Raw genomic sequence first — 25,478 nt, forward strand, 5'->3', positions numbered from 1 at the left:
TTCAATCAGAAAACAGAGTTCACTTTTATTGGTTAAAATGCAAGAGATGTAATATTTTGGGAGTTGTTTATTTTGTCTGGTATTTAATTTTGTACTTGGTCACGCTTATTAATTAGAAATGCAGAAAATGATTTGTATTATTAGCAGGTTCTTGCTTTGGGACTCAGGATTTGGGATAATGCGATTCCACAAACACCGATTTCTCCTAACTTTTTGAAATGTCTTGAAAGAGGTTGTAACAAATTATTCTCTGAATCTCTTTTCACCCAAGTCCTGGCCATAGCTCTGGACTCATGGCTAGCCCACGAAACATCACGGAATTTTTCATGCTGGGACTCTCACAGAACGCTGAGGTGCAGAGAGTTTTATTTGTGTTCTTTTTGATCGTCTACCTTGTCTCTGTTGGAGGCAACCTACTTATCATGACCACCATTATCTTCAGTCCCACCTTGGGCTCCCCTATGTACTTTTTCCTCTCATGCTTATCCTTTATTGATACTTGCTATTCCTCATGTATGACCCCCAAACTCATTGCTGACTCCTTGTATGAGGGGAGAGCCATCTCTTTTGAGCGCTGCCTGGTTCAATTCTTTGTTGCCCATTTATTGGGAGGAACTGAAATCATCCTGCTCACAGTCATGGCCTATGACCGCTACGTGGCCATCTGCAAGCCCCTGCACTACACGACCCTCATGACCAGGCGTCTCTGTGCCCTGCTGGTGGGAGTGGCTTGGCTGGGAGGCTTCCTGCATTCCCTGGTTCAGCTCCTCCTGGTCCTTCAGCTGCCCTTCTGTGGGCCTAATGTGATTGATCACTTTGTCTGTGACTTGTACCCCTTGCTGGAACTCGCCTGCACCGACACGTATGTCGTCGGCGTGCTGGTGGTCGCCAACAGTGGTGTGATCTGCCTGTTGAACTTCCTCATGCTGGCTGCCTCGTACATTGTCATCCTGCATTCCTTGAGGTGCCACGGTGCAGAGGGGAGACGCAAAGCCCTGTCCACCTGTGGGGCCCACTTCACTGTTGTTGCCCTGTTCTTCGTGCCTTGTATATTTATTTATATGCGGCCATCGTCTACTTTATCCATAGACAAAATAGTGGCTGTGTTTTATTGTATTTTGACACCCATGTTCAACCCCATGATTTATACCCTGAGAAATGCAGAGGTAAAAAATGCCATGAAAAATCTATGGAAAAAATGAGCAATTGTGGATAGAGGATACAGGTACAGTAGGGAAAGAAATAATCAGTCATTCTCAGTTATCATGATGACAGCTGAGAGACTATCAAAAAATTTCAGAATAAAGCTGCTTTAAATGTTTAAAATTATGTCTAATCTATCCATGTCCTATGTTACTGACCAGACAAATTATTATATGCAACTTAAATTTCTTCTTTATAGTTAACACTAAATTGCAGGATATGGAAGCGCCATCTCTGTCTCCCTCACTTTTGTCTGAGATGGAGCCTTCATCAGCTTGGGGTACTAATGATGAGTGGAATCCCCTTGTTGAAATGTTACTAACCTGGTCCCCCAGCTCTGCACATCGGAATATTGATCAGAGTAGTTACTGATGGTTCACCTATACCTGATTCCGTCTATGATTTTTTTTTCAAAATTGTACTGCAGTAGAATTTAATATGATCTTATTACATTTAAAAACATTCTGGGAAGGGTCCATCAGCTTCACAAAATTGCCGGGAGTCCACAGCAGAGAAAAGATCAAGACTGCCTTTATCTGGCATGTTCCAGACAGAAACTGTTGCTCCGGCTGGGTCCTGGACAGAAGACCACAAGGTGCAGAGCGATACTGAGTCTGGGAAACACTGGGAGGGGCTCAGCAGTCTTCAGTTGCCCTGAGATGGACATTGTCCTCACAGCGTAATCGACACTTCCTCTCCATCTGCCATGCGGATTCTTAGATGGCGGTCCAGGTCTTTCATGCCATGAACAGTTTTGAAGTTGCAACCTGGATACCAACAGTGAATGTCCTTTCTCCGGGATCACTGTTTGTTCCTTTGACTCTGAGGGAAGAGCCAAGGCAGAGGCTTTCTGGGCATCATTGCTGTCTGTGGAGGACAAGTTGGTTTTGGAACACTAATGTCAGAAAAAATCTATAGCTTGAGACTGTGAGAATATAGCAAATACAATTAGGAATTGCTGAACTCAAATCATGGAAGTGCACAGAATAGGTTTACACTAAAATTAACATAACTATAATATGTTGTGAAATTCTGCAATAAATGTCTAAACATTATATCCATGTGAACACATGCACACACACAAATGATTGATCATTGACTTGGTACATCAGTTTACAAATAGGGTCTCATATTGTCCTCCTAAGAAGTTGACATGGTTTTCTTTTTAAAAATGAAAATGTATTCACAGAGGCTGATTTACTTACCCAAGGTTGAGCTGGAATTTTAATCCAGATCTGTCTGCCTTTAAGTACGATCTTGCCAAAATGCACAGTGCTTTACTATCTACCGATCTTCCTCTGCATGTTTTATTTTGTGTTTCCTGCTTGTAAGCTGCCTGTTATCAATGTCCTGATTGTCAGTCTCTTGTCTGTGAATGCCCTTGCCCAGATTTATTTCAAGTCCAGAGTCACTATCCAGTATAACATCCAGGAGGCTTTGCTTCTCTCTAACCACTTGGTAAAACGCTTGCTCGCAGTGATTCATTACAGTGGAAAGGCTTTGCTTTCCATTCGTATTTCTTATTATACCTTGAACCTTTGTAGTTCTCTGGTCAGCTGTCTAGGTGTTCTGCTTGAGGGCTGCATTTTATTGATAGTGCAGAAAAAGGAATTTTGTAAAAGTTTCTTTGGCAGGAAGAAGAATACAGACACAAAGTGGAAAAAACTCATTAGATGTAATAACATTTCCTGTGCTGTACTTTTAAGTATTTTTCCTGGTTCCAGTAGGTCATACTTCCAGTGTTTCACATCTAATGTCAGTAGCTTACACATTCCCCCACAATTTTATGTTCCTTGGTACACAGATTCTGTTCATCTGTTAAACAGGTGCCATTTATCTATATTTGTTGTCATAGAAAGTGTTTACAGCTTAAGAGAGAACTTAAAAATCAGGTTATGAAATAGCATGTGGCCTGGTGATGTAAAATTCTGTAGCTTGTCATCTGCCTGTGCAGGTCTGGGTAGCGATGTGTGTTTGGAAGTAGGTTTATCAAATGGCAACAGTACTTAACTTTGTGGTTCGAGTCTACTTTAGATTGAACCTTTACTTATACTTTTTAAGTGTTTTTTTTTAAATTTACAGTAAGCATACTCGATTGCCCCAAATAACAAAGACACATTACAAACAGAATAAACTGGAACTCATAAATAAACTCAAGCTGGTTTCTTGACAAAAACCAACATCCCAGATGAGGTTCTAGGTTCTGAGGGCATCACACTGAGTAGAATCACACTCAAATCCTGTCTTCAAAGAAGGACCAAGTCCCTGGAAATTAATATTAGAAAGCTCATTAATATAATGGATTTTCCTCTTAATAGGCCAATGGAGGAAAACTATATGATTCTCTCACTATATTGTACTAAAGTATTTTATTTGAGCTCTCAAAGCTATCCTGCCAGTGATTATGATTCTTTTAGAATTCTGGAAATGATTTAAAATAAGAAGGCTCTGCAATCCATGTCTTAGGAACTTTTATTATCTATTTTATCCCTCACCCAATGAGAGTGGGGCAGTGTCCCATTCCAACACACCCCAACTCAGAGTGCCTTTGCTAAGGCCTCTCCACTCCAGAGAGGTGAAATGTGTGAACCTGAACTCAAACAGCATACCAAGGTCTTTGAGAATGGCATTATAGGACAGACCACCACTCAAGTCCCAGACTGGTCACTGGGTGGTGTACATGTCAGAAAGAGCTAAAGAATACTGTAAAGGATTTGGGGACAGAACTGACTTCGGAATCACAGCCCACAGAAGATGGGTTGGAAATTGCAACCTGAAACTAGCAAGGTTAATTGCCTGCTAAAATTAAAAATTCAGCATTCTCAATTTTAAAAAGATCAGGTGTTCTTACATAATATTCAAAATATCCAAGATACTATCCAACATTACTCAACATAGAGAGAAGGAGGAAATCTCAGCCTGCAAGTGGAAAAAAAAGATCAGCAGACTCAGTGACAAAGGTGTTGGAATTTTCAGACAAAGACTTTAAAGCAACCATTATAATCATGATCCTATCAGTAAGGGCGAGCATCCTTGAAACAAATGGAAAGATAGAAGCGTCAGCAAAGCAATAGAGACTATAAAAAAGAATGCAATTGAAAATTGAGAACGGAAAGATTCAATGGCCAAAATAAAGAATTCACTGGCTGGGCTCAGTGACATAGTAGGAATATATGAGAAAGGTGAACTTGAAGATAGAACAACAAATTATCCAGTCAGATAAACCAGTAGTTCTATCAATAGAAATTATCCACAGAGAGGAAAAAAGATTTACAAATACTGGACAGAGTTTCAGGGACTTGTAGGACAACATCAAAATGTCTAATATTTATGTTAGTAGAGTTTCAGAAAAAGGAAAAGAAAGAATGCGGCTCAGAAAGAAATTTTTAAAAAATAATGGCTGACATCAAAAACCAGGGATGTACTGTATGGTGACTAACATAATAAAAAATATTATTATAAAAATAATATAAAAAAATAATGGCTGAAAACTTCTCAAATCTGGTGAAATATATAAACTTAGAGGTTCAGGAAGCTCAGCAAATCTCAAATTGGATGAACTTAAATCCACCTGAGACACAACATAATCAGACAATTAAAAAACCGAGATAAAATCTTTGATTCCTAAAATGGGACACCCATAAAACCACAAAGCAGTTCAAGAGGTAGAAGATTTCTAGCCCTCCCAGGATCCCTTCTATCTCTTTCCAATCATACCTCTTTCCTTCCCTTAAAGGTCAACACTAAGGTGACTTTTGTGATAAAACTTCTTTGCTTTTCTTCATACTTTAATATATTTACCACCTATGTACACATCCCTAGGTGGCCTATTTCGCATTTTAAATAATGCAATCATATATGCAATCATTGACTGACTCTGGATTCTTTGGCTTACATTGTGTTTGTGAGATCCATTCCTATTGTGACATCTGTCATTCACTTAATTTCATTCTGGTAGTCTGTTGTATAAATATACCAACATTTTTACCCATTCTATGATGGACATTTAAGTTGCCAGTTTTATGGTATTACAAATAGCTCTGTTAGGAGTCTTGGTAATGTGTCTTCCCATGCACAGCTGCGTACCTTTCTCTTGGGTTTGTACCTAGGAATAGGGTTTCTGGGTCATTGATTATATGTGTATTTATATATATCCAATGTATACTTAGAAAACCTTGATACATTTGTACCAGCAGCATATGAGTGATAGAATTCCTCAGAATTGACAGTAAACACCTGATATTGTCCATCCTTTTAATTTGGGCATGTAGGGGAAGCATTGCAGTGGTGTTTTGTTGTGGTTCTGTATCCTATTTCTCAGATGATGAAAGAGGGGAGCCCTACCCTCTTAGATGTTTACTGGCCATTGGGTATTTTCTTTGCTGAAGTGCTGTTCCAATCTCATGTGGTTGTTTTTATCTTATTGATTTGTAAGAGTTCTTCATATTTTCTACATCAGTCCTGGTTTTGAGAAGCAGAAGGTAAGGCAGAGTCGATGTGCAAGAGATTTACTGGGGGAAACACAGGTGAGGGAAGGTGGGAGGAGCCATCCAGAAGGACGCAGATCCTGCTCTGTGGAGGAGAGCTGAGAAAAGGAAGAAAGAAGCCCGTGAACTGCATTGTAGTTCTAGGAAACGAGGCTTAGGGAGTTCTTGAGTTAAAATGAAGAGTAGTGGGGTGTGTGGTGGCTCAGTCGGTTAAGTGTCTGACTCTTGATTTTGGCTTGGGTCATGGTCTCGGGGTCCTAGACTGAGCCCTGCATCGGGCTGGGTGCTCAGTGTGGAGTCTGCATGAGATTCTCTCCCTCTGCCCCTACCCCTGCTTGAAGGACAGTGATCCTCTTCTCTCAGCTTGAGGGGGGAAGATGAAAGACCTCTGCCTAGAACATAGAAGATGCGCAATGAATGCTGTTGATTCTTCCTGATGTTGTTCTTCAGTCAGCAATTTCTCTAAGGACGCTGACCCTCCAGTATGAGTTCCAGAAGTATCCTAACTCCCCTTTCCTCTTGATGATTTATAGTTGCTCTCTGAAGACACTAGAAGGACACTAGGCACTTCCATGAAGTACAGTAGAAGTCACTTCCTTGTGAGACCAAAATTCTATTCAGGGGACTAATTAAATGCTGGTGCCAACATTGTTCTGACCTGTGAAGGAGGCACAAGCTCCAGCACTGCTTCAGCGAGTGATCCTGTGAGGGAGAATTATTCTCCCTTGGAAAGGCAAAAGCACGTGGCGCTGATAGTCCCTGTGCTACCACTCCCAACGCCCTTATAAAAACCCTGTCCAGTGGAAGGAGAAAGCTTTTCTCTGAGACTGTGCTGGTGAATATCCTTAGCAGAAAGCAGAGCTAATGATCCCGCTCCCCCTGCTAGACAAGGCAGATAATGGAAGGTGGTGGTTGCATTGGGAAGGGCTCAGGCTGGGGTGCCGAACGACCTGGGTTCCAGCTATGCCTCTGCCATGGGTCACCCATGTGACCTTGAACCAGTGCATCTAATCTCTCTGGGTCTGAAATCCACCATCTTTAACATAGACAATTGGAAACAATGATTGTAAATGCCATCAGGTTCTTTTTTTTTTTTTAAAGATTTTATTTATTTATTTGACAGAGATAGAGACAGCCAGCGAGAGAGGGAACACAAGCAGGGGGAGTGGGAGAGGAAGCAGGCTCCCAGCGGAGGAGCCCGATGTGGGACTCGATCCCGGAACGCCGGGATCACGCCCTGAGCCGAAGGCAGACGCTTTAATGACTGCGCTACCCAGGCGCCCATGCCATCAGGTTCTTAAGCTGAAAAAGGGAAAATGGATGACAGAACAAATTCCCAGCTGCTTGTAAATGAATGACCGTCTTCGTTCTCGCCTTGTACTAGTCTAAGAAACCTTCACCTCAGATGAGTTTGGGGAATCAATAGCTCCTGCCCAGTCTCTCTTTGTCTCAATGGATAAAACAATTGTAATCTCATCCAGGAATTTAATCACATGAAACAGTGAAATCTGGATGATATGCTTGGAGCTGGTCTGATGATCCTCTGAGAACCCTTCCAGATCCACCTTTCCATGGTGTTAGGAGGTAAAACCAAAGCACAATACAAAACCTGGAGACCTAGTGTTGTCCTCAGATCCAGTCACTGTGAGTTTTTTCTAATCTGTTTTTAAAATTAAATAAAAGAAAAATGCAACTCAAAACTGCAGTAGAATAATTTTACTAAAATTCTCATTACTTTCCACAACATAATTTTGTTTCTCATGGATAACTCAAAGAGGAGACGACGACTTCTTCTTCCTTTTTTTTTTGACTAGCTTTTAACAAATAATTTATTTAAATAATTAGTAATTTATTCATTGCAGAAATGCATCAGCTTAACGTTTTAGTTTTTGGGTGTATAAATTCATTATTTGGCTAAGTTCTGTGCTATTCATGTCTATTTGCATTTTCCGTAATTGTGTTCTGTATGAGGATTAGTGTTAGGACACTTCTTGTATTTATAATATTATTATTTTGAATATAATTAGCTATACTTAATTTAACTAACTAAGCTAGTTTTGGATTCATCCAGTTAGGTCCTTGGGTCCTTAAGCCACATGAAGATATTGTTGCTCGTGGTGGTGATGATGGTGATTTCAGAGATGCCATTTATTGGGTGTTTATCCCATCCAGGCTCTTTACAAACACTCTGCACGCCCCGTTCTCATTTACTGCTCCCTGCAACCACAGGGTGTAGCAGTTCTTTTATTTTCATTTTATAGCTAAGAACTTTGAAGCTTTGAGAAGTTGTTCATGGTTAAATGGCCAGCAAATGGCAGAGGAAGGATTCAAACCCAGATAAGTTTAAGTGACAGTGTGGTGCCAGGAAGCCCACAGAATCTGTAGCAAGACTGTCTGGGTGCAAGCCCCAGCTCTGCCGCTTACTACCTGAGTAAGCTTCTGTGAGTTGCTAATGTGTGTTTCACTTTCTCGCTCTGCAAAAGGAGGATGAAAACAGTGACCTACCGCGTGGGAATAATGAGAGGCTTAAACGAGCTGATATACATAAAGCAGTTAGGGTAGTGCTTGGCAAAAACTACGTGCTACCCAGGTGTTTGCTCTTATCACCACTGTCTGTCCTCTTGGCCATAATGTTCCACTCTGAAAAGGTCCCATCACACATGTCACTTGCAGAAGCTACATTTGCCTTCTTGAACTAAAACTGGGAGAGAGAAAAAGCGGGCAACTTCTTAACACAGGAATCTTTTCCCCAGTGTTACTTGTATCAGGGTGTCTCTTCTTCTGACACCTAAGATTCTCCCTTAATTCTTTTTTTTTAATAATATTTTTTTATTATGTTATGTTAGTCACCATATGGTACATCCCTAGTTTTTGATATAAAGTTCCATGATTCATTACTTGCGTATAACACCCAGTGCACCATGCAATACGTGCCCTCCTTACTACCCATCACCAGCCTATCCCATTCCCCCACCCCCCTCCCCTCTGAAGCCCTCAGTTTGTTTCCCAGAGTCCATAGTCTGTCATGGTTCATTACTTCTTATACAGAGCATCAGATCTCCAGCAATTTGAAAGATTCAGCTAATCGAAAGAGGCCTATATTTCTAGGAAAGCCATGGGTTGGTGGTGGGTGGGGTTAGTGTCAGTTTTTTGTTTAAAACTAAGATAGGCACAGGCATTTCCTTACTATCATTAAGAGAATAAAAGGTGAGTAGGAATATTCTGCCTGATGGATTTATAGCTGGTTAAGATAGGGTATCCGCTCTCCCTGCCCCTGTAGCTTCCGTTAGTGAATAGGCAGATACTCATTATTTAATAGAATCTTGCACTGATGATCCCCAAACTTGTACTTTGAGTCCTTCCCATAGATGCAGAAGGACTAGTAGCTTTTAGCTAGAAGGATTGCACCAAGCCCAGAGAAAACAAAAGCAGAAGCATGTAAAATGTCGAAAGCAAGTGGGAAGAATAATTTAAGTTTGGCTTCCTAGACATGATTCTGCCCCCACCATGGGTTCGGAGTGGGAGGAGATGAGTAGGGAGAGAAGTGGGAAGTTGGGGAGGTCTCCAGTTGCCGCCAGTCAGCTTCTCTCAGTCTTGCTTTGGTTTGTTTGATATCAGTTTGTGTTACCACCAGAAACACTACAGAAAGTGTAGCAAACCTCACTGAAAACTTCAAGAAGAAAGATTTAATTCAAAGGATATGGACTCTACATGCAGAGATTTCAGGAGATCCTAAATATACATGGTTTTTTCAAGTGCCATTGGATGTATGTGCGAGCTTCCTGAAAATTGTCAGAGATGTACTCTAGCTGAATTAGAGATCAAGGTCTGCCAAAGGTTCAGTTTCTACAGTAACAAAAGTAATTTAAAATTTACAAAATTCAACTATTATTTTCATGTAGTAAGTTAGCTTTCTACTGCCCATTGACGCTAAAGTTAACAATAGATGTATGTTCACATTTAGAGGTTAACAGAGTGAACTGGTACAAGAGTTTTGGAGCAGGAAGAGTTAGGAGAGACAAAGGGAAGTGGGGCATTCCAAGAAAACCTTGCAACAACTTTTCCTCCCTGTAATTCTGTTAAAATTGTGTTTCTCTCTTGAATTTATAGGCACTTGTATACGTGCATTCTCGTCCTTGGACTGTATGGAAATGCCACACAATATCACAGAATTTTTCATGCTGGGACTCTCACAGAACGCAGAGATACAGAGGGTCCTCTTTGTGGTTTTTTTGATCATCTATGTGGTCACAGTGTGTGGCAACATGCTCATTGTGGTCACCATCACCTCCAGTCCCATGCTGGCTTCCCCTATGTATTTTTTCCTGGCCAACCTATCCTTTATTGACACCTGTTATTCTTCCTCTATGGCCCCTAAACTCATTGCTGACTCCTTGTGTGAGGGGAGAGCCATCTCTTTCGAGGGCTGCCTGGCTCAGCTCTTTGGAGCCCATTTTTTGGGAGGTGTTGAGATCCTCCTGCTCACAGTCATGGCCTATGACCGCTACGTGGCCATCTGCAAGCCCCTGCACTACACGACCCTCATGACCAGGCGTCTCTGTGCCCTGCTGGTGGGAGTGGCTTGGCTGGGAGGCTTCCTGCATTCCCTGGTTCAGCTCCTCCTGGTCCTTCAGCTGCCCTTCTGTGGGCCTAATGTGATTGATCACTTTGTGACTTGTACCCCTTGCTGGAACTCGCCTGCACCGACACGTATGTCGTCGGCGTGCTGGTGGTCGCCAACAGTGGTGTGATCTGCCTGTTGAACTTCCTCATGCTGGCTGCCTCGTACACTGTCATCCTGCATTCCTTGAGGTGCCACGGTGCAGAGGGGAGACGCAGAGCCCTGTCCACCTGTGGGGCCCACTTCACTGTTGTTGCCCTGTTCTTCGTGCCTTGTATATTTATTTATATGCGGCCATCAGTTCCTTTGTCCATAGACAAAAACGTGGCAGTATTTTATGGTCTTCTGACACCTATGTTGAATCCACTCATTTATACCCTGAGAAGTGAAGACGTAAAAAATGCCATGAGAAAGCTCTTCACTCAGTAAGAAAGTGAAGGTGTATAATGAGCGGTAAAGCAGGGAACAAAAATGACTTTATTTCTGTAAGTGAAACAAACCTAAACTTGTTTTTATTATTGAATATTACCTTCTTCCATTTTATCTGGTCATCTTCCTAGACTGTTATGGTTTAGTCTTTTCACTGTCTATAATTGCGTAATTTTGAGACGTATATGGCATGAATGATTAGTATCCCTGTTTCAGAAATGAGGATACTTCGTCTCCTGGTGTGATTAATTGATTAATTAAGGTTATCTGGCTTTGAAGTATCTAAGCTAGAACTCAAAATCAGTTACTTTTAATCCATCTCACAGATCTTTCAATAGCAACCTGTGTTACATCATTCAAGTCTATGTGATGATTGAACTGTAAAAAGTGAGACAAAATACAATTAAGGTAAATCATTCCATGCTTAGCCTTGTACAACAGTCTGTGTCCATCTGGGCAAGGCTTCTATTCCTTCTCATCACCGTGTGTGACGTCCCTGGCATAGGTGCTGTTTTATAAGACCTTAGCTCTGGAGACCGATGAGCCTGTTTCTTACTTCCCATGCTTACTTGTGGCATGACCTTGAATAAGTGACCAAACTTCCTTTTTTTAAAAAAAGATTTTATTTGGGAGAGAGAGAGAGCGTGAGAGTGCATGAGGGGAGGGGCAGAGGGAGAGAGAGAATCTCATGCAGACTCCCTGCGGAATGTGGAGTCCTGTTCAGGGCTTGATCTCACAGCCCTGAGATCATGATCTGAGCTGAAACCCAAAGTCAGATGTCTAACTGAGCCACAAAGGTGCCCCTAAGTGACCAAACTTCTATCAGCCTTTGATGCCTGTCTTCAAAATAAAAATAAAGATAATACCTATCTAAAGTGTTATTGTGAGAATTAAATTAGAAAATCTATGTAAAATTCAGAATCCAGGTCCTGGCACATATACACACAACATGTTTTATTCCATGGGTTCCTCAACCTTTTCCTAACCTTCCATACAGAGGTTCCCTTCTTTCGCTTTTCTGTCTCTACTAGGTGTGAAATATATGCTGTGCTTAGAGTAGAATGGCTTAGATTTTGGTCAGTGAGGCAAAGCAGCATTTCCTTTTATTTTCCCTAACTTCCTCTATTTCGGATTCCAAGGGACGACGGTGTTCTGGAATCTGAAACATATGCCCATGTTCGCTCCATTCTTTTCCTGGTTTTATGAACTCTGACCCCATCCCTTCCCAGGTTTCATTCAAGAATGGAGGCTGCCATAATTTATAATAAACTTCTCTTTTGTTTCACAAATAATCTGTAATTCACCATGTTGCTACATACCCACTTTTTGCGCCAAGAAAAAACAAACTAGAAATTAATATGAAAAACAGTTTGCCTACTGTAAGTATTCACAATTAGTCTCCAAGAACCAATAAATTCGGGAACTCATCAGGAAGTAGTTATTGTTTTACCGCCAGGTTTCTATGTCTAACAAAAACAACAGTTGGGAAGTTCCTAATAAAAATAAACATTCTTTCATTTTGTCACATTCTGATAATCCAGTTAATAAAACTAGGTATAATGGAGATCTTGAGTTCTATACCTATTCATTTCTGCTGTTAGATAATAAAAGTATAATTGAGGCAGTTTTCCAGTCAACTAGTAAATATGAAGTCGTGGTGAGGCTTACTGAAAAATAGCCTATTTTCCCCCTAACGTGCCACAATTTTCTCTGAGGAGACATTCTGGAAAACCATACTTACTTCAGTCGAAATTTGACAAGCACTTTTTTAGTCCAGTTAAGATATCAACTAGCATAATGGAGTCATCCTTGTGCTCCCTTATTTTTTGTTGCCTGAATCCTGATTAGCAATGGCTCAACTAATTTATGAATGCTCCTTATTTTTGAAAAATTTCAACTTGCTAGAATAAACACATGAGTAAATATAGAAGAAAGAAGTTTTATGATTTAAAAATTATTACCTTTTTTTTTTTTTTTCTACAAAGGTAGCAGTGTCCCCATTTTGGAGTCTATGGTAAAACACCTTTCTCCCCAAATACATACTTACTTTAAAATTCTGAATCTCAGGGCCCCTGGGTGGCTCAGTTGGTTCGCATCTGCCTTCGGCTCAGGTCATGATCCCAGGGTCCTGGGATCGAGCCCTGCATCAGGCTCCCTGCTCAGCGGGGAGCCTGCTTCTCCCTCTCCCACTCCCCCTGCCTGTGGTCTCTCTCTCTCTCTCTGTCAGATGAATAAATCTTTTTAAAAAATTCTGAATCTAGGAAAACAAAGGTGGGCAATACACGTGTGCACACACACTTGTGCACATTAAATCCGCCTATACGCCATTACCCGGAGATAGTCGCCATCAGTGTTGGTAGGTATCCTAGTTGCCCTTTCATCCTCTCCTCCTCCCTGACCTCCTCCGTCTTCCCATCCCTCCACTGCTCCTTCCATTTCTTCTATAAACATGATTAGGCCTCTGCCATCCTAAAAAGGTACTCCTTGGGACTAAATGCTTTCTTTGTTGAGTTTACAAGGCAGTTTAAATAAACTTTTCTGATCATTGGTTTCCTTGTCCAAAAATGGGCATTTTAATCCTTAGTGTATACTCTTGTGAAAGGCAAATGTGCTCTAAGGTTGTTGGCGTCTGATAAATGTTGGTGCCCTTCCCTGCCAGTGGGCAACAGAAGAAGGAAGGCTGGAAATAGTACAAGTTTCCAAATGTTAAGTACTGTTGAAAACATGCTTGTGGAGTAAAAACAGAAGTGCACTGGAGAATTTTATTCCACAATTATTGTGACGTGGCTACTGGCAAGTTACTTGAAAATAGTTTTTCACCTGTCTTGAACGCTCTTCCCTCAGTGAAGTTTTTTTTTCTTTCTTTTTTAATGGACAACAGCAGGATGAGCACAGAATCATATAAAAATATTTGTTATTTATTTATCAGGGGAAAGTACTATGATATAAGCCACAGGTCATTCCTTTAGGTCCAAACTGTTGCCAATGAAGGAGAAAATAATTTCCAAGAAGTTTCCTGCTGTGTGGGAATCAAAACATTCACGGAGTTACAAATTACTGGCTAGTCAGTAGCAGTAGTCAGAATTGAATAACAAAAAAAATGTGACTGCAAAGTACTTTGCACCTGGAAAACACTCGAAAAACCCTGTCCCGCTTATTTATACTGGCGTTGTGTTATTGCTGTTCACAGGATTCCGTGGATATGTTCACCCTTGTGTTCAAATAGGGAAATGTTTTAAACCGAGGTAAGTTCCCCAGGTTTGAGACTTATGTTAATGAAAGAAATATGGACAGAAATGTACTGCCTCCAAAGCGTATAAATGAGTGGGTAGGTCAGGACGTTGTTCACAGAAGGTGCTCGACAGACATTAGCGGTCCTCATCAGCATCGTGAGCGTCATCATCCTTATTTTTTTATCTTATTTAAATTCAATTAATTAACATACAGTGTATCATTAGTTTCAGATGTAGAGTTCAGTGATTCATCAGTTGCGTGTAACACCCAGTGTTCATGACATCACGTGCCCTCTTTAATGCCCATCACCCAGTGACTCCATCTCACACCTACCTCCCCTCCAGCAACCCTCAGTTTGTTTCTTACAGTTATGAGCCTCCTAAGGGGGACGCCTGGGTGCTTCAGTCAGTTAAGCATTGCCTTTGGCTCAGGTCATGATCTCGGGGTCCTGGAATGGAGTCTTGCATTGGGCTTCTTGCTCAGCAGGGAGCCTGCTTCTCCCTCTGCCTCTGCCTGCTGCTCCCCCTGCTTGTGCTCTATTTCTCTCTCTCTCTGGCAAATAAATAAAAAAGAGAGTCTCTTAAGGTTTGTCTCCCCTCTGATTTTGTCTTATCTTATTTCCCCCTCCCTTTTGCTATGACCCTCTGTTTTATTTCTTAAATTCCACATATGAGTGAAACCTTATAATAATTTTCTTTCTTTGATCGTCATCCTTATTCTTACAATATCCTGTTTTATCTCATCTTTCTTGGGAACTACAGCTTCATCTTGAAAAGATAAGTTTGATATTTTAAACATAATGTTGCTTCCATATATTTTTAAGATGGTCACCCACAGGAAATTATGGCAAATCATCTATATTTTAGAATTTATTATTGGAGTGTAATTGAGAAACAGTTACGTTAGTTTCATGTGTACAACTGAGTGATTCGACAGTTCTATATATTATTCAGTGCTCACGAAGATAAGGGTAGTTATCCGTCTGTCACCATACAACAGTATTACAATATCATTGATTTTATTCCTTATGCTGTACTTTTCATCACCTTGACTTATTTTATAATGAAATTTGTACCTTTTAATCCCCTTTACCTATTTCACCCTTCCCCCCACAACTACCTCTGGCAACCACCACTGGCAACCATCACTTTGTTCTCTTACTTACGAGTCTGTTGGTTTGTTTGTTTTGGGAAAACATTTATTTTCAAAAGGCCTTCACATAAAGTGAGATCTAACCGGATATAAAGTCCTGAGAACGTGACAAATGTCAGCATCACATGGTATTCAAATCCCTGGTTGTGAAATCACCTTCTGAACACAAGTTGCTGAGCTCTTCCTCCGGAATCCCAAGCTCTCTACAGAGAGGTCTGTTGGTCTCTGGTACTGGGCTCTCATTCAGGAGCAGCAGAAGGGGATCCATCATTAGTGAGAGCTTTTGAAATAAGTTCTTCTCAGATATCTCACAGTTGCCCCAACCAGGTCCCCCATTTGTTACTGCAGAAACGTTTAAGGGCATTTGTATCCCAGACGAGGGAGTTGGTGGGGGGCTAGCTTTTAGTGTCCAGAGATCTGTTCACAGGTCCCATTTGTTTCCTTGCAGAGATAGTAACTCACCGCTATGTTGTCCCTACTCATACGCAGATACCTTTTATGACTTATTTTGAAGTGAAGTGAGGCTGGCACAGATTTTGGTCCTCCTGTGATCCTGGTTAGTGAATGATGGTTTGTGGTGGTGTTCTTGGGCTCCTCTTGTCAGCAGCTGTTGTCTCTGGCATACTTTCTGTGCCGGTGACATCGCTGAAGGCTGAAACCTGTCTGAGCAACTTCACTAATTTTTAGCTGATTCATTTTTTCAATCTAAATCAATTAATTCTTACAACTTAGGAGACTATGTAATGCTATTTCCATTTTACAGATGAAAAAAATCTGTAGACAGACGAAGCAACTTATATAAAGGAGGCTAATTAATGCAGGAGACAGGATGAGAAATCAAGCCTATTTGATCAAAAGCTCTTAATCTCTGACTTCAAAGCATCTGACTATTTCTGAATCTCTCCTAGAATTTCATTATGTACATGTTATGAATTTTCTGTAATCCAGATCCATGGTCATTGTTCAGTTTTGTGACACAGACTTGTTCTTACATCACTGGTTATTTCCTGCCCCAGCTGTTTAGATTCTTCCTTTGTCCACGTCTAAAACACAACTTTAACATACAGATATTTTCTGCCTTAACTCTACAGACTTGATCAGTTATATTTCTTTTGCATCAGCCAATGCTGCCTCTAATTCTTTCTGTAGATAATTGGATACTACAGGGAATGGTGGTGATGTGATTTTTAAAAAGTACCTTTGTGTGGAAGTGTTCTCTTCCTGGGATTGAAGACTCCTTGGTGTTCTATACGTTTTTGCATATATAGTTTTACTCTTTTAAAATAAAACTTCATTCTAGCTGTAGTGCAGGGTGTAAAGAGTGTTCAAGAATTTTGGTGCTTATCTGTTTCATACCCACAATCGGGGCAACATTATGACTTTTGTGGCCCCTTGCTACTTTTGTCCTCTTGAGTCCTTCTCCTCCATTAAAAATATTAAAATTATATATTATGAATGCACTGGTATAAAGATGACTGTACTGCAAGTTGTATTTGGATTATATTCGTTATTTCTTCTTATTTTAAAAGAATTAACCATTTCAAGGGCTCCTAGAATTATTGTGGCCTCTAGGTACCATGCCTACTTTGCCTTAATGGGTATGTTGGTCCTGCCCACAATATATATGCCCGTGAAGAAAACTGATCCAGACAGGTAATTGACTGTCCCAATTTTAATCAACTAAAAATGGGAATAAATCTCTCTAAATTTTCACTAGATGTTTTTATGTAAATACTCTAATCCCAAGATTCATTTATCACCAATTTTCATTATTTGCCCCCAGAGTTTCTTCATGACATTTTTCACTTCTGCATTTCTGAGGGTGTAAATTAAAGGGTTCAACATAGGCGTTACTATGGTATAAAACACAGTCACAGCTTTGTCAGCAGGGAAGGAGGTCATGGGTCTCAGGTACAGAAATGAACAAGGTACAAAGAATAAGATGACAACAGTGACATGAGAAGCACAGGTAGACAGGGCTTTGCGACGCCCTTCAGAGCTATGGGTCCTCAGAGAGCACAGGATGACAATGTAAGAAGCAACCAACATAGAAAAAATGAGAAAACACACTGATCCACTGTTGGCAACAATCAAGGGCCCCAAAATATGAGTGTCTGTACAGGCTAGTTCCAGGAGAGGTATTAAATCACACATAAAATGGTCAATGACATTGGGGCCACAGAATGGTAACTGCACCATGAACGAAACCTGTATCCCTCCATGAAGAAAGCCTAAAATCCCAGCCATTCCCAGCAAGATAGCACAGACAGGTCGGCTCATGATGGTCATGTAGTGCAAGGGCTTACAGATGGCTACATAGCGGTCATAGGCCATGACAACTAATACAATGATCTCAGCTCCAGCAAAGAAATGTTCAGCAAAGAGCTGAGTCATGCAGCCATTGAAAGATATGGTGTTCTTGTCAGAGATCAAGTCAAAGATCATTTTGGGTACAATGGAAGAAGAGTAGAAAGCATCTAAAATAGACAAGTAGGACAGAAAAAAGTACATGGGAGAACCCAGGGCTGGGCTGATGAAGATGGTGACCGAGATGAGCATGTTACCTGCCAGTGTGATCAAGTACGCAATTAAAAACACAGCAAATAAGAATTTCTGCAGTTCTGGATTCTGAGTCAGGCCCAGCAGAATGAATTCGGTGACATTGCTCATCCTTTCCCTGGAGTCGGCTTGGGTTATGAGCACATGTTCCATCTGGAAAGATCACAGAAATTCTGAGTAGTGGTTTTAATTCAACACTGAAATCTTCTATCACTTCTTTAGTCCAGGCCTCTGGGATTGATGGAACCACTCCTTCCACTCACCTCAACCACTTTGGAAATTGTTGTAAAAAAGAACAGAAAGACGTTAAATTTCTCTTATTAATACAAATTGAACAGTGACAATATGTTACAAGAGCCAAAATAGGGGCGCCTGGATGGCTCAGTAGGTGAAGTGTTTGCCCTTGGCTCAGGCCCTGGTCCCAGGGTCCTGGGACTGAGCCCAGGGTCAGGGTCTCTGCTCAGATGGGAGTCTGCTTCTCTCTCTGCTTCTCCTCCTCTTCGTGTGATCTCTAATAATCAATCAGTCAATCAATCTTTAAAGAAAAAGAATAATGCTCCAGAATACATCTCTAATCCTAGTCACATTTTATAAGTGGAATTAAATGAGTCATGAAGTTTCCCTGAATTTCTTATTATTGAGACAGAAATGTTATCTAAGATAATATAATTTTTATTTTGATATAAGTTTAATCAATTAAGATAAACTTGAAGTTTTCATTGCTAATTGGTGGAATAATGAATATATACCAGAATGTATTCTTTGATTGAATGATCTGTACATGGATTTCCAGTAGTGAGCACATGTTACACATGACCATAGGCTATTTTATTCCTTCTCCCCCTCACTTTCTCCTTTCCCTATCCCTGCCAAAAAACCATAATGACATATTGTTCCTCAAAAGTTTCTGGACACAGCATTCAGCATCATGGCCTTTCAGCTTCAGTGAAGGTTAGGAAAGTATCTTTTGTTTCCCGGAAGCTCAGTCTCTTTAGTGGTTTCTTCTCTGTCCACGGCTGCTATGGGTGGAACTACGTGCTTCATCGTCCTTAATAGATTTAATGCACAAATTCCAACCTCCGTGTGGCGGTATGGAAGTCATGAAAAGGGAAACAGTTTCAAATAATCACGTGTAGAAACGTACCGATGCAGTCTACTTCGGCGTCCATGTGCGTCACAGTGTTATAACAGTGAACTTATTTCTCAGCAGCATCTTGTGTAGCAGGATTACAGACCTGTTTTCTACTGATGTGTTCCTGTCATCATGTTCCGATTCATCTTTAGAGAAGCAGATCACCTTCAGTTCACTGCATCTAGCTATAAAAAGTATTTGGTGAGGGGCGCCTGGGTGGCACAGCGGTTAAGCGTCTGCCTTCGGCTCAGGGCGTGATCCCGGTGTTCTGGGATCGAGCCCCACATCAGGCTCCTCTGCTATGAGCCTGCTTCTTCCTCTCCCGCTCCCCCTGCTGTGTTCCCTCTCTCGCTGGCTGTCTCTCTCTGTCGAATAAATAAATAAATAAATAAATAAATAAAAAATCTTAAAAAAAAAGTATTTGGTGAAAATAATTTGGGTAAATTAAGTTAATCTGTTTAAAATTTGGGGCAAAAGATTTAGTTATTACCGACCTGGATCTAGTTGATTGTGGATTCCACGGTTTTCAGATTGTACCCGGTCATTGTTTTCTTCGGCTGAGGGCATAGCCCCACAGCTGCAAATACAGTCTGTCAACTAACAATTGGCACTGCAATTCTCTCTCAGACAACTCCTCCAGAATTGGTCATTTTTGCTTATTTTGGCTCTCATTGTCAGTCTGAACGTACCCAGAAATGAGCTGTTTCAGTTAGGAAACTTCAATTCTCTAGGATTTAATTTCTACTCACTTTCTTGGCCTCTTATGAAAGTGTAGACACATCTTCAGATCTCAGAGCCATATTTAAAGTAAAATTAATGGCAAAAAAGAAAAAACTTCACATCAGAAAACACTAGTATATGGAACTATGAAACGTAGAAGTGCATCAGACCCACTTGGTTGGATATATATATATTTCAAATCCTGCCAAGTGTATGTTTCCCAACAAGTCCATGAGAGTGTGGAGAGAATTCTTTTTATTCCTCCTTTTAACCTCCTTATCTTGGGAGCAGTGTCTCCCGTACGAATCTTAAGCTTGTTGGTATATGCTCTGCCTTTGTCATTTCGTTAAATATCCTGTAATTCTTTCTTCATAGATGCTAGAGAAATACTTAAATAGACTTTGGTAATGCATTGACCTCTCAAGTCCTCAGAGGATTAGTAATTGGTCCTGTTGGAATCTTTGCTGGAAGCGTCAGCCACCGTCTTTCACTTGCTCCTACTTGGCCCCCACAAGCATCATTAGAGGCCAGTTTTAGAAATGCAGTTGCACTTTGGTGAAACACGTGTCTGTGGGTATAGTTTGGGATGATATTTTGGTTAAAAAGTTGGAAAGCTTCCTGATAGGGCTTTGTTGTTCATTTTGACATTGTTGAGCCTGGCATAGGGTAGGGGGTGGTTGTAGGCATAGGTCGGAGTTCAGAGATTGGATTTCTCTCTGAAAACCTGTCTGTTCTAACTAATGTGGTTGTCCTGAGAATGGAAGTGCCAGTTTTCAAGGTCATGTGCCATGTTACTCTGGGAGACTGACATTTTTGTTAGTGGCTGACAAAGGAGACTCAGATGGCAGAATTCTCAGCTACCGAGATTGGGTAATTTATGAGTCATAGATCTATCAATTTCCTTTGGTGTGTGTATCTAGACGAAAGATGCTCATGGTGTGTTCATGGGAATATAGCTTTTCTCTCTATCCCACACAGAAGGAATTGTGGAGATTTACAGTAAAGAGCAGTGCTTCCACATGGGAGGCAGTGAGAAAATCACACCAATGTAAGCATTATATGTAAAGACATTCAGAGGTAGGGGATGGAAACAGTATAGAAAGGAGGCTCCACTGTAATCTTCTCTCCCTCAGTCTCTGAGGTGTGGAGGAGCTGGATGAAGTCCTGCACAAATCACCTTGAAAAAAAATTAACCGTTACCTGTAAGGTAAGTGATACACTCCTAAAGTCCTGCACCCCAAATGGAAGGAGTGCCTTCAGCCCTCTCCTTAACAGTTAATAGTTTTGCTCACTCACAGTCTGTTCTTCTCCCTTGTTTTTTTTTTTTAATCTGGTAAAATACGCATAATATAAAATATGCCATTTTAACCATTTTCATTTTTTTAATTTTTAAAGATTTTATATATTTATTTTAGATAGAAACAGTGAGAGGGAGAGGGAGAAGCAGACTCCCTGATGAGCAGGAACAGGACCAGGGGCTTGATCGCAGGACCCCAGGATCATGACCTGAGCTGAAGGCAGACACTTAATCAACTGAGCCACCCAGGCACCCATAACTATTTTCAAATGTATGGTTCAGTGTTATTAAGTGCATTCACATTGTGTGCAAACATTACCACCAAGTATCTCCAGAATTTTCATCTTCCCATTCTAAAAGTCCATATCCTTTAAACAATCACTGCTCATTTCTTCCGTCCCCCAGTCAGAAAACACAGTTTGCTTTCTGGTTCATTGGGTTGGACTCTTTGAAAGATTTCATTTAAGTGGAATTATGCAGTGTTTCTTCTATCACTGGCTTATTTTAATTAGAGTAATGCTGTCAAGTTTCAACCATGTTGTCACAAATGACATGATTTCCTTCCTTTTTGAGGCTGAAAAGTATTCCATGTCTATATATACTACACTGTTGTTTTAAGGATATGCATCTGCTGATGGTCGTTGAGGCTGTTTCCCCATCTTAGCTATTGGGAATAATGCTGAAATGAGCATAGGAGGGCCAAGAATTCCTTGAGATCCTGATTTCAGTAGTGTTGGATAAATACCCAGATGTGGGATTGTTGGCTCATATGGTATTTTATTTTAATTTTTTGAGGAACCTCCATTCTGTTTTCTATAGTGACTGTACGAATTTACATTCGTACCCTTAGTGAACAGGGTTCCCTTTCTCCACATCCTTACTAATACTTGTCATCTCTTATATTTTTGATTCTGGCCATTTTAACAGATGTGAAATGATATCTCATTGTGGTTTTGATTTGTATTTCCCTGATGATTAGTGATGTGGAGCATCTTTTCATTTATTGTTTTTTCATTTATTATTTTCTTTGTGGGAATGTCTATGTCTATGTTTAAATTTTTGTTGGTTTTGAAATATTTCTAAGTCCCCTTTTGATTTCTTCTTTGATCCATAGGTTGCACAATAATGTGTTATTAAATTTCCATGTATTCATGAATTTTTCAGTTTTTCTTCTGCTATTGATTTTGTTTCACTTCATTGTGTTCAGAAAAGATACATTGTATGATTTCAATCCTCTTTAGTTTTTCAAGACTTGTTTTGTGACCTAACATACAATCTATCTTGCATCATCTTCCATGCGCACTTGAGAAGAATGCCTGTCTATTGCACGGCTATTGAATGGACTGTTCCGTATGTGTCTGTTAGGTCCATTTGGTTAACAGAGTTGTTCAAGTCCATTGGGTTCTTACTGATATTCTGTCTATATGTTGTATCCGTCTTTGAAAGTTCAGCATTGAAGTCTCTTAGTATTATTTTGTTTTTGTCTCTTTCTGCCTTTAGATCTGTTAATATTTGCTTGATATATTTAGGTATTCTATGTTGGGTGCATAAATACTTATAATTATTATATCTTCCTGGTAAATTGACCCTTTTATTTTTTTGAAGTCCTTATTTATGACAGTTTTCATTTTAGAATTTATTTTATCTGACATAAGTATAGTCCCTGCCCTCTTTCAGTTGCCATTCACATGGACTATCTTTTTTTTCTATCACTTCACTTTGAGACAATGTGTGTTCTTAAAGCTTAAGTGAGTCTGTTAGAGACAGCATAGAGTAGGATTTAAAAAAAATCCATGTAATCCCACTGTGTCTTTTGATTGGAGAGTTTAACCCATTTACATATAAAGTAATTATTTATAGGTAAGGACTTAGTCTTGCCGTTTTGTTTTCTGTGTGTCTTGTAGTTCTTCTGTCCCTCTTTTCCTTTCTTACTGCCTTCCCTTGAATTTTGTTCATTTCTTGGTATTGATATCCTTTCATGTTTTCTCTCTTTCTTTTGTAGAACTTTTGTCCTGGGCCAAATCTGGATCTCCTTTTCCTTGAGTTCTTTCTCTTAGAATGGCACTATGTCTGTATCTCAGATTACTTCCCATTGCATTGTCTTTCAATTGGTCTGAAGTCTGTCGTTCAAATTTGAATGCATACTGTTTCTTTCTGGCTTACTCAATTATCATTAACTCTCTTTTTTGCTAGATAGTTTTGTTTCTATTAGCTAAGGTGTAAATCCATATAATGACGGCTACTTCAGTGGTGAAGTGGTGTATAGTATGTCTTTGACAGAAAAGTGTTCCACCAGTTATTTTCTGCCTGGGAATCATGTGCAATATTGCTCTATGGCTGTACCTGGAAGAATTTTGTATCCCTTTTTGGCGTTAGGCAGAGAAAATAATTTACTCTAGGAAGAGACCAGATTCCAGTGTAAATGATGCCTGTGGAATTGTGCAATAAGGCTGCATTAATTTTGAGATTAATTCTCTCTCATTCTTTAAAACTCATTCATTTCTGGTTGATCTTTATTTCTCATCATAATAAATCTACTTTGAGTACATAGATTGGATTGAAAGTATGCATTTGTGCCTAAATACTTACACATTATGGCTTTTCATTGAAATAACTTTATTGTCTAATAATTTATTGTTAGACAAGAGAAACAGAAAGAAATACATGGGGGAGCCCAGGGCTCTGGTGGTGGTGCTTGTCACGACAATGAGTAGGTTGCCTGCCACGGTGAGAAAGTAGATGACTACTAACACAATGAGCAAGAGTTTCTGCACATCAGGGTTCTGTGTCAGACCAAGCAGGATGAATTTGGTCATGTTGTTCATTTGTTCTGTGAATCCACTTTGGCATCTGGATAACTGACTTGTCTGTGAATAGTACAGGGATTGCAATTGTGGCAGATAAATTTTGATGAAGCAGATCATTTCTGTCAGGATTGTTTTCTGTGAGACTGATGGGAACCCCAAGTAGATGAACTCAGAATTAAAGTTGGGCCATATTAGTAGTTATATAATGAACACATAGCCTCATCACCCTCTGAGAGACTCAGACACACAGTCATATGCACGCACACATTCACACATGCACTCATCTATATACACAACGACAGGTTTACAAATGTAGGTCCTTCCCTGTAATTGCACATGGATTGGTATTCTCTGAACACCTGCCATAGTATTTTCTCCCCTAGGAAAGCGAGAATGAGAGGTGGACTAGAGGAAGGGCAGAGGCTTGAATTCATGAGAGGCTACTGCCCTGTGTCTCTTCTCTAGTCACCTGTGCTGCTGAGGCTAAGCTGCAGTTGTTTTTTGTACCTTGTTTCTGGGTGACCATAAAACATCAGGTGAATTCCGTTTGAAATTAAGAATAATGTAGTCATATTTCAGAAACAGTTGAGTGAATGTTTGAGGCTCCAGTAAGATATACCAGGCACTTAGATTTGTGAGCTTACAACACATTTAAACAGAATTGTCTAAGAGCATCATGAAACAGGAAAAAGGAAGAATATCCTAAGGAGGAGGAAACAGCTTATGTCAGATAAAATAAATTCTAAAACGAAAACTGTCACAAGTAAGGACTTCATATAATGATAAAAGGGTCAATTTACCAGGAAGATATAATATATGTGCCAGTACCATGCTGTCTTTGTGATCACAGCTTTGTAGTACAGCTTGAAATCTGGCATTGTGATGCTCCCAGCTTTGTTTTTCCTTTTCAACAATTCCTTGGCAATTTGGGGTCTTTTCTGGTTCCACACAAATTTAAGGGCTGTTTTTTCCAGCTCTTTGAAAAATGTCATTGGTATTTTGATCTGGATGGCATTGAAAGTGTAGATTTCTCTGGGTAGATTAGAGCAGAAATCAATGAATTAGAAACCAGGAGCACAGTAGAGCAGATCAACAAAAATAGAAGCTGGTTCTCTGAAAGAATAAGATTGATAAGCCACTGGCCAGACTTATTCAAAAGAATAGAGAAAGGACCCAAATTAATAAAATTATGAATGAAAGGGGAGAGGTCACAACCAACACGAATGAAATAGGAAGGATCATTAGAAACTATTATCAACAACTATATGGCAATAAATTAAGCAACCTGGAAGAAATGGATGCCTGCCTGGAAACCTATAAACTACCAATACTGAAACAGGAAGAAATTGATTATTTAAATAGACTGATTAATTATGAAGAGATTGAAGCAGTGATCAAAAACCTCCCCCCAAAACAAGTGTCCAGGGCCTTATGGATTCCCCGGGGAATTCTACCAAACATTCAAAGAAGAAATAATACCTATTCTCCTGAAGCTGTTTCAAAAAATAGGAACAGAAGGAAACTACCAAACTCATTCTATGAGGCCAGTATTACCTTGATCCCCAAACCAGGCAAAGACCCCATCAAAAAGGAGAATTACTGATATCCCTGATGAACATGATGCCAAAATTCTCAACAAGATCCTAGCTAATAGGATCCAACAGTACATTAAAAGGATTTTCCATCATGACCAAGTGGGATTCATCCCTGGGATGCAAGGTGGTTCAACATTTGCAAGTCGATCAGTGTGATAGATCACATCAACAAGAAAAGAGTCAAGAACCATATGAACCTCTCAATTGATGCAGAAAAAGCATTTGACAAAACACAGCATCCT

The 25,478-nt window shown here is 40.1% G+C and overlaps 3 protein-coding genes across 3 annotated transcripts; 2 read left to right on the top strand and 1 right to left on the bottom strand.

Moving 5' to 3' along the window:
• The first annotated feature begins 293 nt into the window (after positions 1-293).
• On the top strand, positions 294-1,202 carry LOC123785141 (olfactory receptor 4C3D). Its single transcript, XM_045786854.2, has one exon. It carries the CDS (start codon positions 294-296, stop codon positions 1,200-1,202), a length of 909 nt encoding a protein of 302 aa, XP_045642810.2.
• An 8,633-nt stretch (positions 1,203-9,835) lies between these two features.
• LOC123785142 (olfactory receptor 4C3-like) lies at positions 9,836-10,740 on the top strand. The gene is given in 2 exon segments (XM_045786855.2): positions 9,836-10,355; positions 10,358-10,740. Coding segments are annotated over 2 exon segments (903 nt in total).
• Positions 10,741-16,875: 6,135 nt separating this feature from the next.
• LOC123785143 (olfactory receptor 4C45-like) lies at positions 16,876-23,721 on the bottom strand. Its single transcript, XM_045786856.1, has 2 exons — positions 23,670-23,721; positions 16,876-17,804 (listed from the first exon to the last, which is right to left on the bottom strand). The coding sequence occupies exon 2, from the start codon at positions 17,794-17,796 to the stop codon at positions 16,876-16,878; it is 921 nt and encodes a 306-aa protein (XP_045642812.1). The 5' UTR covers positions 17,797-17,804; positions 23,670-23,721.
• Between the last annotated feature and the right edge of the window lie 1,757 nt (positions 23,722-25,478).

This window comes from Ursus americanus, chromosome 24 (genome assembly GCF_024610735.1).
Source record: "Ursus americanus isolate L20-20 chromosome 24, mUrsAme1.1.p, whole genome shotgun sequence".
In the NCBI taxonomy this organism is placed as follows: domain Eukaryota; kingdom Metazoa; phylum Chordata; class Mammalia; order Carnivora; family Ursidae; genus Ursus; species Ursus americanus.